This window comes from Pteropus vampyrus, unplaced genomic scaffold (assembly GCF_000151845.1).
Source record: "Pteropus vampyrus isolate Shadow unplaced genomic scaffold, Pvam_2.0 Scaffold307, whole genome shotgun sequence".
In the NCBI taxonomy this organism is placed as follows: Eukaryota; Metazoa; Chordata; class Mammalia; order Chiroptera; family Pteropodidae; genus Pteropus; species Pteropus vampyrus.
The window spans coordinates 523,272-535,753 of record NW_011889088.1 but is presented as its reverse complement, the minus strand read 5'-3'; the positions used below and the strand labels follow the sequence as shown (position 1 = coordinate 535,753).

The following is a 12,482-nucleotide window of genomic DNA, read 5'->3' as shown; positions in this document are numbered from 1 at the left end:
CAACGGTTCCCTTTTCTCCACAGCCTTGCCAACACTTGTCTCTTTTCTTTTTGATAATAATCATTCTTACAGGTGTAAGATAGTATCTCATTGTGGTTTTGATTTTCATTTCTTTGATGGTTAGTGATGTTAAGTTCTTTTCATATACCTGTTGACATTTGTATGTCTTCTTTGGAAAAATGTCTATTCAAGTCTTTTGCCCATTTTTTAATTAGATTGTTTGTTTGTTTGTTTGTTTTGCTTTTGAGTTGTATGAGTTCCTTACATATTTTGGATATTAATCCCTTATCAGATAGATGGTTTACATATATTTTCTCCTATTTTATACTGATTGTTTATTTTGCTGATTGTTTATTTTGCTGTATAGAAACTTTTTAATTTGAAGTCCCATTTGTTTATTTTTGCTTTTGCTGCTTGCACTTTTGATGTCACATCCAAAAAATCATTGCCCAGATCAATGTAACTTTTTTCTCTGTTTTTTAGAAGTTTTATAGTTTGGGTTTTTAAATTTATGTATCTGATTCATTTCAAGTTTTCTTTGTGTGTATTGATGTGAGATGGAGTCCAGTTTCATTCTTTTGCATGTGAATATTCAGTTTTCCAGCACTATGTAGTGAAGAGATTCTCTTTTACCCACTGAATAGTTTTGGCTTCTTTGTCAAGAATGAATTGACCTTATATGTATGAGTTTATTTCTACATTCTTGATTCTGTTCCATTGATCTCTATGTCTGTTTTTATGCTGGTACTGTACTGTTTTAATTACTATAGGTTTGTAATATAATTTGAAATCAGGAATTATAATACCTCCAGGTTTATTTTTTTTTCTCAGGATTGCTTTGGTTATTTGAGTTCTTTTATGGTTCCATATGAATTCAGTTACAATTACAATTTTGATAAAAATTGCATTGAATGTTTTTGTGTAATATGGACATTTTAAGAATATTAATTCTTTTGACCCATGAACATGGGTACCTTTCCATTTATTTGTGTCTCCAGTTTCATCAAAGTTTTGTAGTTTTCAACATACAGATCTTTCACCTCTTGGTTACATTTATTCCTAAGTATTTTGTTATTTTTGATGCTGTTATAAATGGAATTTTTTTATTATTTCTTTTTTAGGTATTTCATTCTTAGAATATAGAAATGCAACTGATTTTTGTATGTTAATTGTATTCTGTAACTTTATTGAATTCATTTAGTCTAAGTAGCTTTTTGGTGGATTCTAGAATTTTCTATATATAAGATCATTTTATCTGCAAACAGAAACAGTTTTACTTTTTCCTTTCTGATTTGGATGTTTTTAATGTTTTTTCTTGCCTAATAATTACTCTGGCTACGACTTGCAGTACTATGCTGAATAGGAGAGCTGAAAGTAGGCACCCATGTCTTATTCTTGATCTTACCAGGAAAGTTTTTAACCTTTCACTGTTGAGTAATATGTTAGCTGTGGGCCTGTCATATATGGCATTTATCATATTGAAGTACGTTTCTTCTATACCTAACTTGTTGAGAATTTTTATTGTAAAACGATATTGAATTTTGTCGAGTGCTTTTCTGTATTGAGATGATCATGTGATTTTTTAAATCTTTCTATTAATATGGTTTATCTCATTGATTGATTCGTGTATATTGAACCATCCTTGCATCCCAGGAATAAATCCCACTTTATCATTATGTATGATCCTTTTAATGTGTCGTTGAATCAGTTTGGTGGTATTTTATTAGGAATTATTGAATTCGTATTCATCAAGGATATTTGCCTATAGTTTTCTTATGCTCCTTCAGATGCTCCTTGACTTACAATGAGGGTATGTCCTGATAAACCCAGCATAAGTTGAAAATATCATTAAGTCAAAAATGCATTTAATATAGCTAACCTATTGAACATCATAGTTTAGTCTAACCTACTTTAAACATGCTCAGGACACAATATCCAGAAAACACTGGCAACACAGTACACTGTAGAGTATGGTTGTTTACTTTTGTGATCGCATGCCTGACTGGGAGCTGTGGCTCGCTGCCACTGCTCAGCATCATGAGTATCACACCGCAGATCACAAGCCTGGGAAAAGATCAAAATTCAGAATTTGAAGTATGGTTTCTACTGAATGTGTATTGCTTTCCCACCATTGTAAAGTCCAAAAACCATAAACTGAACCATTTTAAGTCGGGAACTATCTGTAGTGTCCTTATCTAGCTTTGTTATTAGGATGAGGTAGGCCTTGAAAATTAGTTCGGGAGTATTCTCTCCTCTTTAGCTTTTTGGAAGAGTTTTAGAAGAATTGGTAATAATTCTTCTATAAATGTTTGATAGAATTCACCAGTGAAATCATCTGATCCTAGACTTTTATTTGTTGAGGGGTTTTGATTACTGTTTCAATCTTCTTACTCATTATTGGTCTGTTCAAAAATTCTATTTCCTCATGGTTCAGACTTGGTATAAACTATTTTATATGCATACTATCTTTTTGTTTATCCATATTTAACTGTAGCCAGTTTTTTGTTAACTATTAGTAGGCCAATAATAATTGTTAATTATTATCTATTATTATTATCTGTGTTGATTATCACTAATACTAAATATAGTTTTTATAAAGTTCTTAAATGTTAGAGTTTTTCCTTTAGTTTATCTTACAAATATTATTTTTACTTTGTACACATTCTTAAAATATTGATTGTAGCTGTAACTGGCTATTCAGAAAGTTATTTCTATTCTTAAATATTTTAATGGAAAACTTTTTGTATTATCTCTTTTGTCTTCCCTTATAAAAGCTTCTGTCTATAATGCTACATATTCTTGAAGTGATATTAACTTTTCATAACAGTTTGAAAAATAATTTATGTTCCTGAAATAAAAAGATGCAATGATGCCAGAGGAAAAAATGAAGGGTTAAGTTGTGCAAAATTATTCTCTTTAAAGGGAAGTTCTTTAAGAAGAATATGTTGATTGGTAAATTTATGAACTGGAGATATGTTTTAAAAATTATAGTACAGTATAATTAGTACAGTAATGGAAAGACCAAGAACTAACTTTTCACTAGCTAGAAAAGAGGAAGATGGACATTCCAGGCAGAAAAAAGAACATAAGCAATGTCATAGAGCCATGAAAGACTTCATGAAATAGTTTGATGTTCGATGAAATATATCCTGTCTTGAAATCATGTTTCAACATAGGGTTGTAAGAAGTAGTCAGAATGTTATCAGGAAATTGATTGCTTTTCTTTCACAATTAAAGATTAAATATTTATGCTAGTTTTTTAAAGTAAACTATTTTTAAAATACCAAAGACTGAAAGTCATTGACCAATTGAGCACTTGTTGGCTAGTGTGTTACTCTTGTTAGAATTACACATAAATAAAGTATGTGTTTACTGCATGATATAATTTGAGGCAGTTAGAAGAATCGTGGTTCAAAAAGATCTTCATTTACCTTTTATGGTGCTTAAATGCTGCTATTAAATAGCTATCTCTATCTATGTAATGAATTTTCCTTTAATAAATGCAAATGCTCTGAGACAAGATAGCCATTAAATATTATCCTTCATTGTCACAAAGTTCTCTTGTCTAAAATTTCATTTTGCTCTTTCAGTACTTTAGAGATTATTTTTCTTATAAAATATGGCTACTCCAACATTTAAGTATATGCAGTGTACAAATTACAGAAGGGCAAATTGCCCTCTTTTCTGTGCTCTGTAGCACTTTGTCCATGTCTCTGTTCTTTGTTTTAATTATTTATTTACCAATCTGCAATCTTCGCTGAACTGTGAGCTCATATAAGCCTGCCTTATATTTCTTTATATTCATCCCCAGAGTTGAGCAATTTCTTATACATCTCAGTAGCTCAGTCTAAAGGTTTAATAGTGGAAGATGGGAGGAGGGGGAGAAGAAAGGAAGAAGTTTTAATTAGAAGTGTTATTTCTGCTCCTTGCTTTAATTCTCCAGTTACTCACTCTATTTTATCCTTCCCTTTTGTCTGCCATTCTACTTCTAAGGCCCTTTTTGCTTCCTCCTTCTTGAATTTAGATGTTAAAGTAGATTTAAAAACCTAGTCAATCAGAACAGGTACAGACTAGGAATCCAGGCCATTTGGTGTTGGAATAATCTGATGTGATTATCTTAGAGCCAGAAAACAAATAATAGCATTAAACAAAGAAGGAAATGTGCTGTACCTTCTTACACAGTTTTAGTTAAAATCGGTCTTTTATGGATTGTTGAGATATACAGTTTTAGATTAGAATTCTTCGTGGTCATATGTATTTGTTAATTCACTCTTCATATTTAAGAATTGCCATATTGCTCTAATTATAAGCTCAGAAAGTATATTTAATTCATGTCTCTCTCAAAGGGATAAGCCCATGTTTGTAACCACTAAAATATACCCACATATTGGTTGCCCAATTTCGTTACATTTCTTAACTATTTTTTACTTAGAAGACTTCCATTTCTAACATTTGGAAATAACATTCTGAATTTGTAACAGATATTAAACATTGCCTCTCAATTTTGGTTGTAAAACTAAACTATATAAATTATATAAACCTTTAGTTAATCTGTGAAGGTAGGGATCTTGTTTTTCTTCAGTGCAGTATCCCTCGTACCTGGAGCATCATAGGTACTCAACAAATAGTGATTGAATGAATGAGAAATCCCCTTTTTTTATAATTTGACCAGAAAGAAGTATAGTAAATTGTTTAAGCCTTTCTGAAATATATCCTGTCTTGAAATCACGGCCTTCAGTTCATCAATTTTTTATTTGAAAGCTGAGGCATAGTGTTCTATTTGTACAGCATGTCATTATTATTCAGGGAAGGATAGGATTCTGGAGAAAAGTTTATGGTGTTGTTTTTCAAAACAGGAAACAAATACATTTGTTAATATTTGGTGTTACAAATTTTAGAACTTTAACCCTAAAGAAAAGTTAAGATCAGGAAGTAATTTTTCAGGATGTTTTACTATTTGAATAATCAACAGGATGTGTATGTACCATTGTACTGAAATCAGTAGTAATTATCACTGGACTGTTTGTTTTTCATATTGTCTTCTCCGTCATTGTGCAGCTTTGGATGGATGTTGGCTACCAAAGACTAAGAAACAATTCAGGCTTATGGAGAAAGCTGATTATGACTTGCAGTTCAAAGAAATTGGATTTCTAAGTAACTGTGTAGTTATGAATTTAGCAACAAGCATTGCTAGTTAAAAATTAAAATATTAATGTAATTTCTTAATATTTCAGGAATTAAATATTAGAGGAATAAGTAAATTAGGTGTGGGTAAATTATTCTGTGTTACACTATATAATTTTCTAGTTAATGAAAAACATCCTTTAAGCTCTAGAATATGGTCCCTAACTCATTCTCTAAATGACACATAAATCCTGTCCTGGTAAGTATAGTGTGATATTTTCCCCCTTGATATCATTAATTGGTTGTTTTAACTAATGTAAATAAGTTAGAATCCCTTACAATTTCATGCGTTCCTTCTTCACAATTTTCTAATACTAAATAATGTTGACTATGAATTTTATTTTTTGATAGATTATTAGAATGGATTATCTTTTCTGTGGGGGTTTGCAGAGGGTTCATATAGGAGTAGAGAGGGAAAAGTTCTTCCCTGGAGTCTTCTGGGAAAAAGCCTGGACTCCTTCTCATAGTATACAAATTCTTCACGAACCTTCCCTTGGCAGAGCTACTTGTATGTCTCTTCCTCCATCAGTTCTGTTTCTTTGTACGTGATCTCTCAGCTTTAAGAGCCTTGCTGTTCTTGTCTCCCTAACTTCGGCTTATTCTTCAAAATTTAACTTGAGGGCCAGTTCCTTTAGGTAGGCCCAGTGTAGTCACAAGGGCCCTTCAATGAAGGAAGGAGGGAAACAAAAGAGTCAATGTCAGAGTAATGCACTCTGACATGACATCAGGAAAAAAGACTTGACTGGCCTTTGCCAGTTTTGAAGTTGGAAGGAGGGACATAAGCAGAGGAATATGGGCAGTTGGTAAAAGTTTGAAAACCCAAGCGTCGGACTTCTGACCTCCAGATCTTTAAGATAATATATTTGTGTTGTTTTTAGTCATTGAGTTTGTGGTGATTTGTTATAGCAGCCATTGGAAACTAATACAGCCACAGACTTTTAAAATATAAATGTTTAGTTTATATTTTAATAGATACAGTACTTCGACTTACATAAAGTTGTTAAATTGGTGCAAAGAATCCTCAAGTATATGTCACCCACCTTCCCCTAACAATAATTTATAATTAATACATTATAACAACCAGGAAAGTGATATTGGCACAATACTGTTTGTTCAGGAAAGTAGTCATAGTTATATAGTTTTGACTTCTGGAAGTATGTTTAGGTCTCACATCTTCAGAAAATAATATTAGATCAACCATCATGGGAAGAAACAAAAAAGAAAATCTTTAAAAGCATATAGAAACAAACTTCACTGTCTTTAAAATAAATAACATAACCGCACTAACGAGGAAAACTAACCAAAGTTACTTAAGAACTCTATTTATGACTTTATAACCTCAATACTAGATAGGTTTGAGGAGAGAATTGCAAACAAATCATTAATTCCTTTTTTCCTGTGTAGTTGGTGTGGTTTTTAGAGTTAGGATGGCTGAAAAAATTCTGCATCTATTTTATACATAATATATAGAATCAGCAAATGAATAAATATGTTTATGTTATTAAGATACAGAGTTCTCGCTGGAAGGAGGGACATACAAATATGTATTGGAGTCAGTGAGGAGGTCCTGTGGAAATGGATTAGACCTGAAAGTAATGGTGTAGACTCAGGATTTCTCATGTGTACAATATGTGTGTGTATTCACATATACATATACATGTGTTTGTCTGCATATATGCATGTATATGTGTTCATGAATGTGTGTAGATCTGTATTATGTAAATGCATATATTTCCTTGGTCTATCTGCAGAATTGGTCCAGAAACAAAGACATCCTATGAGAGATGATATAACATTTACCATAATAACCATAATTTTGGTTTTTGATATCATTCCTCACAGAAGAACCAGTACTTCTTGTAGCAACGGCTGACTTTAGGTCTGGGACAGGATAGATACAGTATGAGCTTGGATTATTTTGGTAAGCCAGAAAGTAAGAAAGAATTTTTAAAAACAAGGTCTATATTCATGTCACAAGGACACAGAGGAACTAGGTTAAAGGGGGTACCCATCTACATCTAGGACCTGTTTACCACAAAAATAATTAAAGGTAGTATTGACTTATAGAATGTTGAAATAAAAAGTAGGAATTCATGAGTCCATACTGATAATGAATTTATAAATAAGCAGTTAGTCAGGAATAAATTAGGGCTAATTGCTGAATGTTGAGTGCTGACTGGTGAGCATAGAGGAAGTGCTGAATTTGGAAAATCATATTATAGTCATCATAGTAAAGACTGACGCAGGCAGTAAGTATCATTACAGGCATACCTCAGAGATGTTGCAGGTTCAGTTCCAGAACACCACAATAAAGTGAATATCATAATAAAGCGACTTACACGAATTTTTGGATTTTCCAGTGCATATAAATGTTATATTTACACCATACTGTAGTCTATTAAACATGCAATAGCATTATGTCTAAAAAATAACAATGCACATACTTTAATTTAAAAATACTTTATTGCTACGAAATGCTAACCATCATCTGAGCCTTCAGTGAGACATAGTCTGTTTAATGGTGGAGGGTCTTGCCTCGATGTTGATGGCTTCTGACTGATCAAGGTGGTGGTTTTGCTGCAGGTTGTTGTGGCATAGCAGTTTTTAAAAATAAGACAACATGTAGTTTTTTGGATCGACTGAGTCTTCCTTTCACAAACGATTTCTGTGTAGCATGCGAAGCTGATTGAAAGCATTTTACCCACAGTAGACCTTCTTTCAAAATTGGAGTCTCAAACCCTGCTGCTGCTTTATCAGCTAAGTTTATTTAATATTATAAAGCCTTTGTTGTCATTTTAACAGCTTTCACAGTATCTTCACCTGGAGTAGATTCTATATCGAGAATCCATTTTCTTTGATCATCTATAAGAAGCAACTCCTCCGTTGTAGTATTATGATGAGATTACAGCAATTCAGTCACATCTTCAGGCTCCACTTCTAATCTCTTGCCATTCCCACCACATCTGTAGTTACTTACTCCACTGCAGTCTTGAAGCCCTCAAAATCATCATGAGAGTTAGATTCAACTTCTTCCAAACTCCTGTTGATGTTGATATTTTCACCCCTTCCCATGAATCACCAGTTTTCTTAATGGCACCTAGAATGGTGAATCTTTTCAAGAAGATTTTCATTTTACTTTGCCCATATTCATTGGAGCAGTCACTATTTATGGCAGCTATAGCCTTATGAAATGTGTTTCTTAAATAATAAGACTTGAAAGTTGAGTCACAGATCTGGCTCTGCCCTGGGGTCACCTCTCCACAGGTTCTGTTGGCTGTTGCAGCAGCTGAAATTGTGGCAGAGGTGGCCATGGGTTGGGCATAAGATGACGACAGTGATGACAGGAGCCCTGGGCCTGCTGTGGGGCTGGTTGTGGAGCAAATGCTTCTGGATGCCCCAGAATGTGAGCTGGACAGACCTTGAGGGCCAGGTGATGGCCCTAGACCGGGCACATCCTCTCAGTGTTCCTGCTGGCGGCAGACGTGTTGTCCATGAGGCTGCCCTTTGAGCAGTTTATTGCCAAATCTGCACACTCCACGTTAGCATCCAGGACAGTGGTCTCTATCAGGCTCAACCCAATGCCATTTTTGAAAAGGTGTTCATATCGACTACCAAGTACTTTGATGAGAAAGGGCTGCAGGGAATGTCAAAGCAACTGGATGGAGACGTCTGAAAAATCCATTGCTTAGTAAATTCTGTGAAAGCATTTGGAGATTCACTTTTTATTTATGTATATTTTGCTGTGGAATTAGATTTCTGTGGTCATCACCTTGGTTTTGGGACACCCGACACTGCCGGCATGGCTGTCTTATCAGCCTCTCAGAAGTGGGCTTTATTACTATTATATCATGGAACTGGCCTTCTGTTGGTCTCATGTTTTCTCAGTTTACAGACATTAAAAGAAAGGACTTTCTGATCATGTTTGTGCATCACTCGGCCACCATTGGGCTCATCACCTTCTCCTACATCAGGAACATGGTCTGGGTAGGAACTCTGGTCATGTGTCTACATGATGCTTCAGATTTCTTGCTAGAAGCAGCCAAGCTGGTCAGTTATGCCAGGTATCAGTGTCTCTGTGACACCCTTTTTGTGATCATCAGTGCTGTTTTTATGGTCACTCATCTAGGAATCTCTCCATTCGGAATTCTGAACATGACTCTCTTTGAGAGTTGGGAGGTAATTGGGCCCTGTCCCTCCTGGTGGCTCTTCAGTGGCATTCTCCTAATCCTGTAGGTTCTGCATGTCATCTGGTCCTACCTAATTGTGTGAATTGCTTTCAAAGCTTTGATCCAAGGAAAGGTGTCTAAGATTGGTTGCAGTGTTGTGGAGAGCAGCTCAGAAGAAGATGTGACCACCAACACAAAAGACCCTGTGGCAGCAACTCCAGCAATGCGCCAATTGGGTGAATAGTCACATGGGAGGCAGCTACTGGGCTGAAGAGTAAGATTGTTGGTATGGGGACTTCAGCACACATGGACCTATAGGGCCACTGGCATCCTACTCTTCCTGGGCCTCCCCACAGCTACATTCCTGTGACTAGGAATCTGTGGGCACTGAGGAGAATCAAAGAAGCAAGTATTTTCATGTTAAAAAAACAAAACTCTGCCATTTCGTATTTAATACCCTCCATGTTCTTTCAATAATATTATTTGCTCTGTGTGTGTGTGTGTGTGTGTGTGTGTGTGTGTGTATGTGTGCGCACGCGCGCGCGTGTGCACGGCGCATTTGTATATGCATGAGTTTCATTGCCTCGATTGGGGCACAATTCTGGACTGAGGCCACTAGGCTCTTAACTTGTTTCCTTTGAACCCACCTCATTCTCAGATTTGGCTGCATCTTGAATTATCCTGGCTCTGGACTGTCCCCTCCCTTGTTACCCATGACTCTTGAGGCTCTTGCAGCCAAGTTCAGCTGCAGGTTTCTGCACTATTCTTCTTTCAGAGCTGGAATATTTTACATGAAATTGTGTAGAAACAGACAACCATGGATGGATATCCAGGGTTGCTCTGACTCCCTTAGCTAGATCCCCTTCCTACCACCTGGTCGTGACAGAGATAACTGCTGCCATTTACTCAGTGGTATGCATGGAATCGGGAGTGGGAGAAGGTGAGCTGAGGGCTAGAGGAGAACAGCCACTGGGTGAGCTGTTAAGTTTATACTTTTGTTTACTCTTCTGTGATTAAAAGTACTTCAACCTTCAAAAAGAATACTTGAAAGTTGAAATTCCTCCTATATCCATGGTCTGCAGAGTGGATGTTGTGTTAGCAATCATGAAAACATTAATCTTGTTGTACATCTCCCTCAGAGCTTTTGGGCGACCAGGTGCATTTTTAGCGAGCAGTAATATTTTGAAAGAAATCTTTGAGAAACTCGCAATTTAAAATCAGGCAGAAAGAACATGTGCACAAGTAGCAGAGATACGAAACTGAAAGAAGTGTTCTGAGAGCTAAATTAGTTCAATATTTATCACAGAGGTCTGGGAGATGGCAATAAGGTTGGAAAGATGGGAGTAGGACCGTGAAGGCATTTTGGCATGGAGTTCAGACTTAATCTTGTAGGTTTGGTATTTTCAAACATTTTTAGCATCAAAACCCTAATTTCAAAGGAAATTAATGGTAACTACAATAATTATAATAATCATAATATCAGCTAATATGTCTTGATTATTTACCATGGTACTGTGCTGAGAACTCCAGGCATTATCCCATTACTTTTTTATAGCAACCTTATTGCATAGGTTTTAATATTATCCTCATTTTACCAACTGAGTTTCAGAGAGATAAATACATTAAACAAGTTGAAGCAAAGCTTCTCTTACTAAATTGCTTCTGTGGAACAGAATGCATTTGAAAATCACTGCTTCAAAGGATTAGAAAATATTGAAGGGTTTGAGACATGAAAGTGACATAATCAGATTTACATTTTATGTACATGATACTAGAAACTGTCTGGAGGATATAGATTTGAAGTGAATGAGGACCGGATTAGGGAAATCCATTATGAAACTCTTACATTAGTCCAAATGGGAGAAAATTAAAAACCTGAACTACTAAGTTTAGGTGTATCATATGGGATAAGTTGGAAATGATAAAAAGTACAGCAATTAATTGGCCAAGAAGAAATTTGCATGTATAACGTGAAGGGACAAGCTATGGTAAAAGGAAATATGGAAAGTATTTTGCCTTGAGAAAACTAAAGTGGGCTCTTGATTTAATGGATCCATGTAATTAAGGTTGAACTAATACTTTTTTTAAAAAGATGATTCAATAGTAAAAGAGAAAATAAGAAATGATGTACTTATTTAACTTCAACTTGATAAGTATACATGCTGAATTTTCTAGAGTTGCCACTAAAAGTAATAAGAACAGAGTTTATAAATTCCACACTGACAGAGGGATTAAAAGAAGAGCCAGGATAAATATAAATCATAAAGATAGAGAAAAAAGAAAACAAATGAAAGTATAAGATAAGATACTATAAGAAATCATTACAATAAGAATAAGTTAATTAAATGGTCTAGTTACAAGATAAAGGTTGTCAGACTGGTTTTTTAAAATGTCAGTTATATGCTATTTATAAGAAGTAGAAAAAAGTTGAAATAAAAATGTGGAAAAGGATATACCAGGAAAATGTCAACAGCAAAGCTGGTGTGGTGATGTTAACATCAGACAAATGGACTCTAAAGGGGAAAAAAGTTATTAGAACAATTCCAGTGTCTTAACAGGAATTTAAGTACAGAATTTGGAGATGAAGTTGAAAAGAAGGTAATAGCGTATTTCCAAGCAATTAATATGATCAATAAGTGTTTTCTTTATTTTTCAAATCAGTATTTGAAACTGATTTGAAAAATAAAAATAAAACTGAAAGTTTGGTAAAACAAATACTTATAGGTTATATGGAATTTATAGTTTAACCAAGTAACTTTCTTGAGAAATTTCAGAAATAAAGGCTTTTTCATTCCAAGTCATTCTAGGTCTGTGTTTGTTGACAACATATATAAAATTAAATGCATTTGGTAAGCATTTGCTTTTGTGTTTTTCAGGTATTCAAAATGTCCTCAGCCTCTTTTGTGCAGTCCTCACAGAAAATAAGGTTCTCTTCCATTCTGCAAGTTTCCAGAGACTTAGTGATGCTTGCAGAGCCCTGGAATCTTTAATGTTTCCTCTTAAATATAGGTGAGATTTTTTTACTTGGTACTTTTAATTAATTCTCAAAATATGCATTAATTATTAATGATCAGTCACAATGTCATAGCACAATAGTTTTGAACCACGAGGGCATTTTTTTTTTTTTTTTTT

The 12,482-nt window shown here is 34.6% G+C and overlaps 1 protein-coding gene and 1 pseudogene across 4 annotated transcripts in view; both read left to right on the top strand.

Annotated features, from left to right (window-relative positions):
* Nucleotides 1–12,482, top strand: part of SBF2 (SET binding factor 2) — a 379,135-nt gene that overhangs the window by 200,956 nt on the left and 165,697 nt on the right. For all 4 annotated transcript variants that reach the window (XM_011377248.2, XM_011377246.2, XM_011377247.2 and 1 more), the window contains exon 7: nt 12,227–12,359. In XM_011377248.2, coding sequence (XP_011375550.1) covers nt 12,227–12,359 — 133 coding nt within the window. The remainder of the gene's footprint in view (nt 1–12,226; nt 12,360–12,482) is intronic.
* LOC105303551 lies at nt 8,676–10,150 on the top strand (annotated as a pseudogene).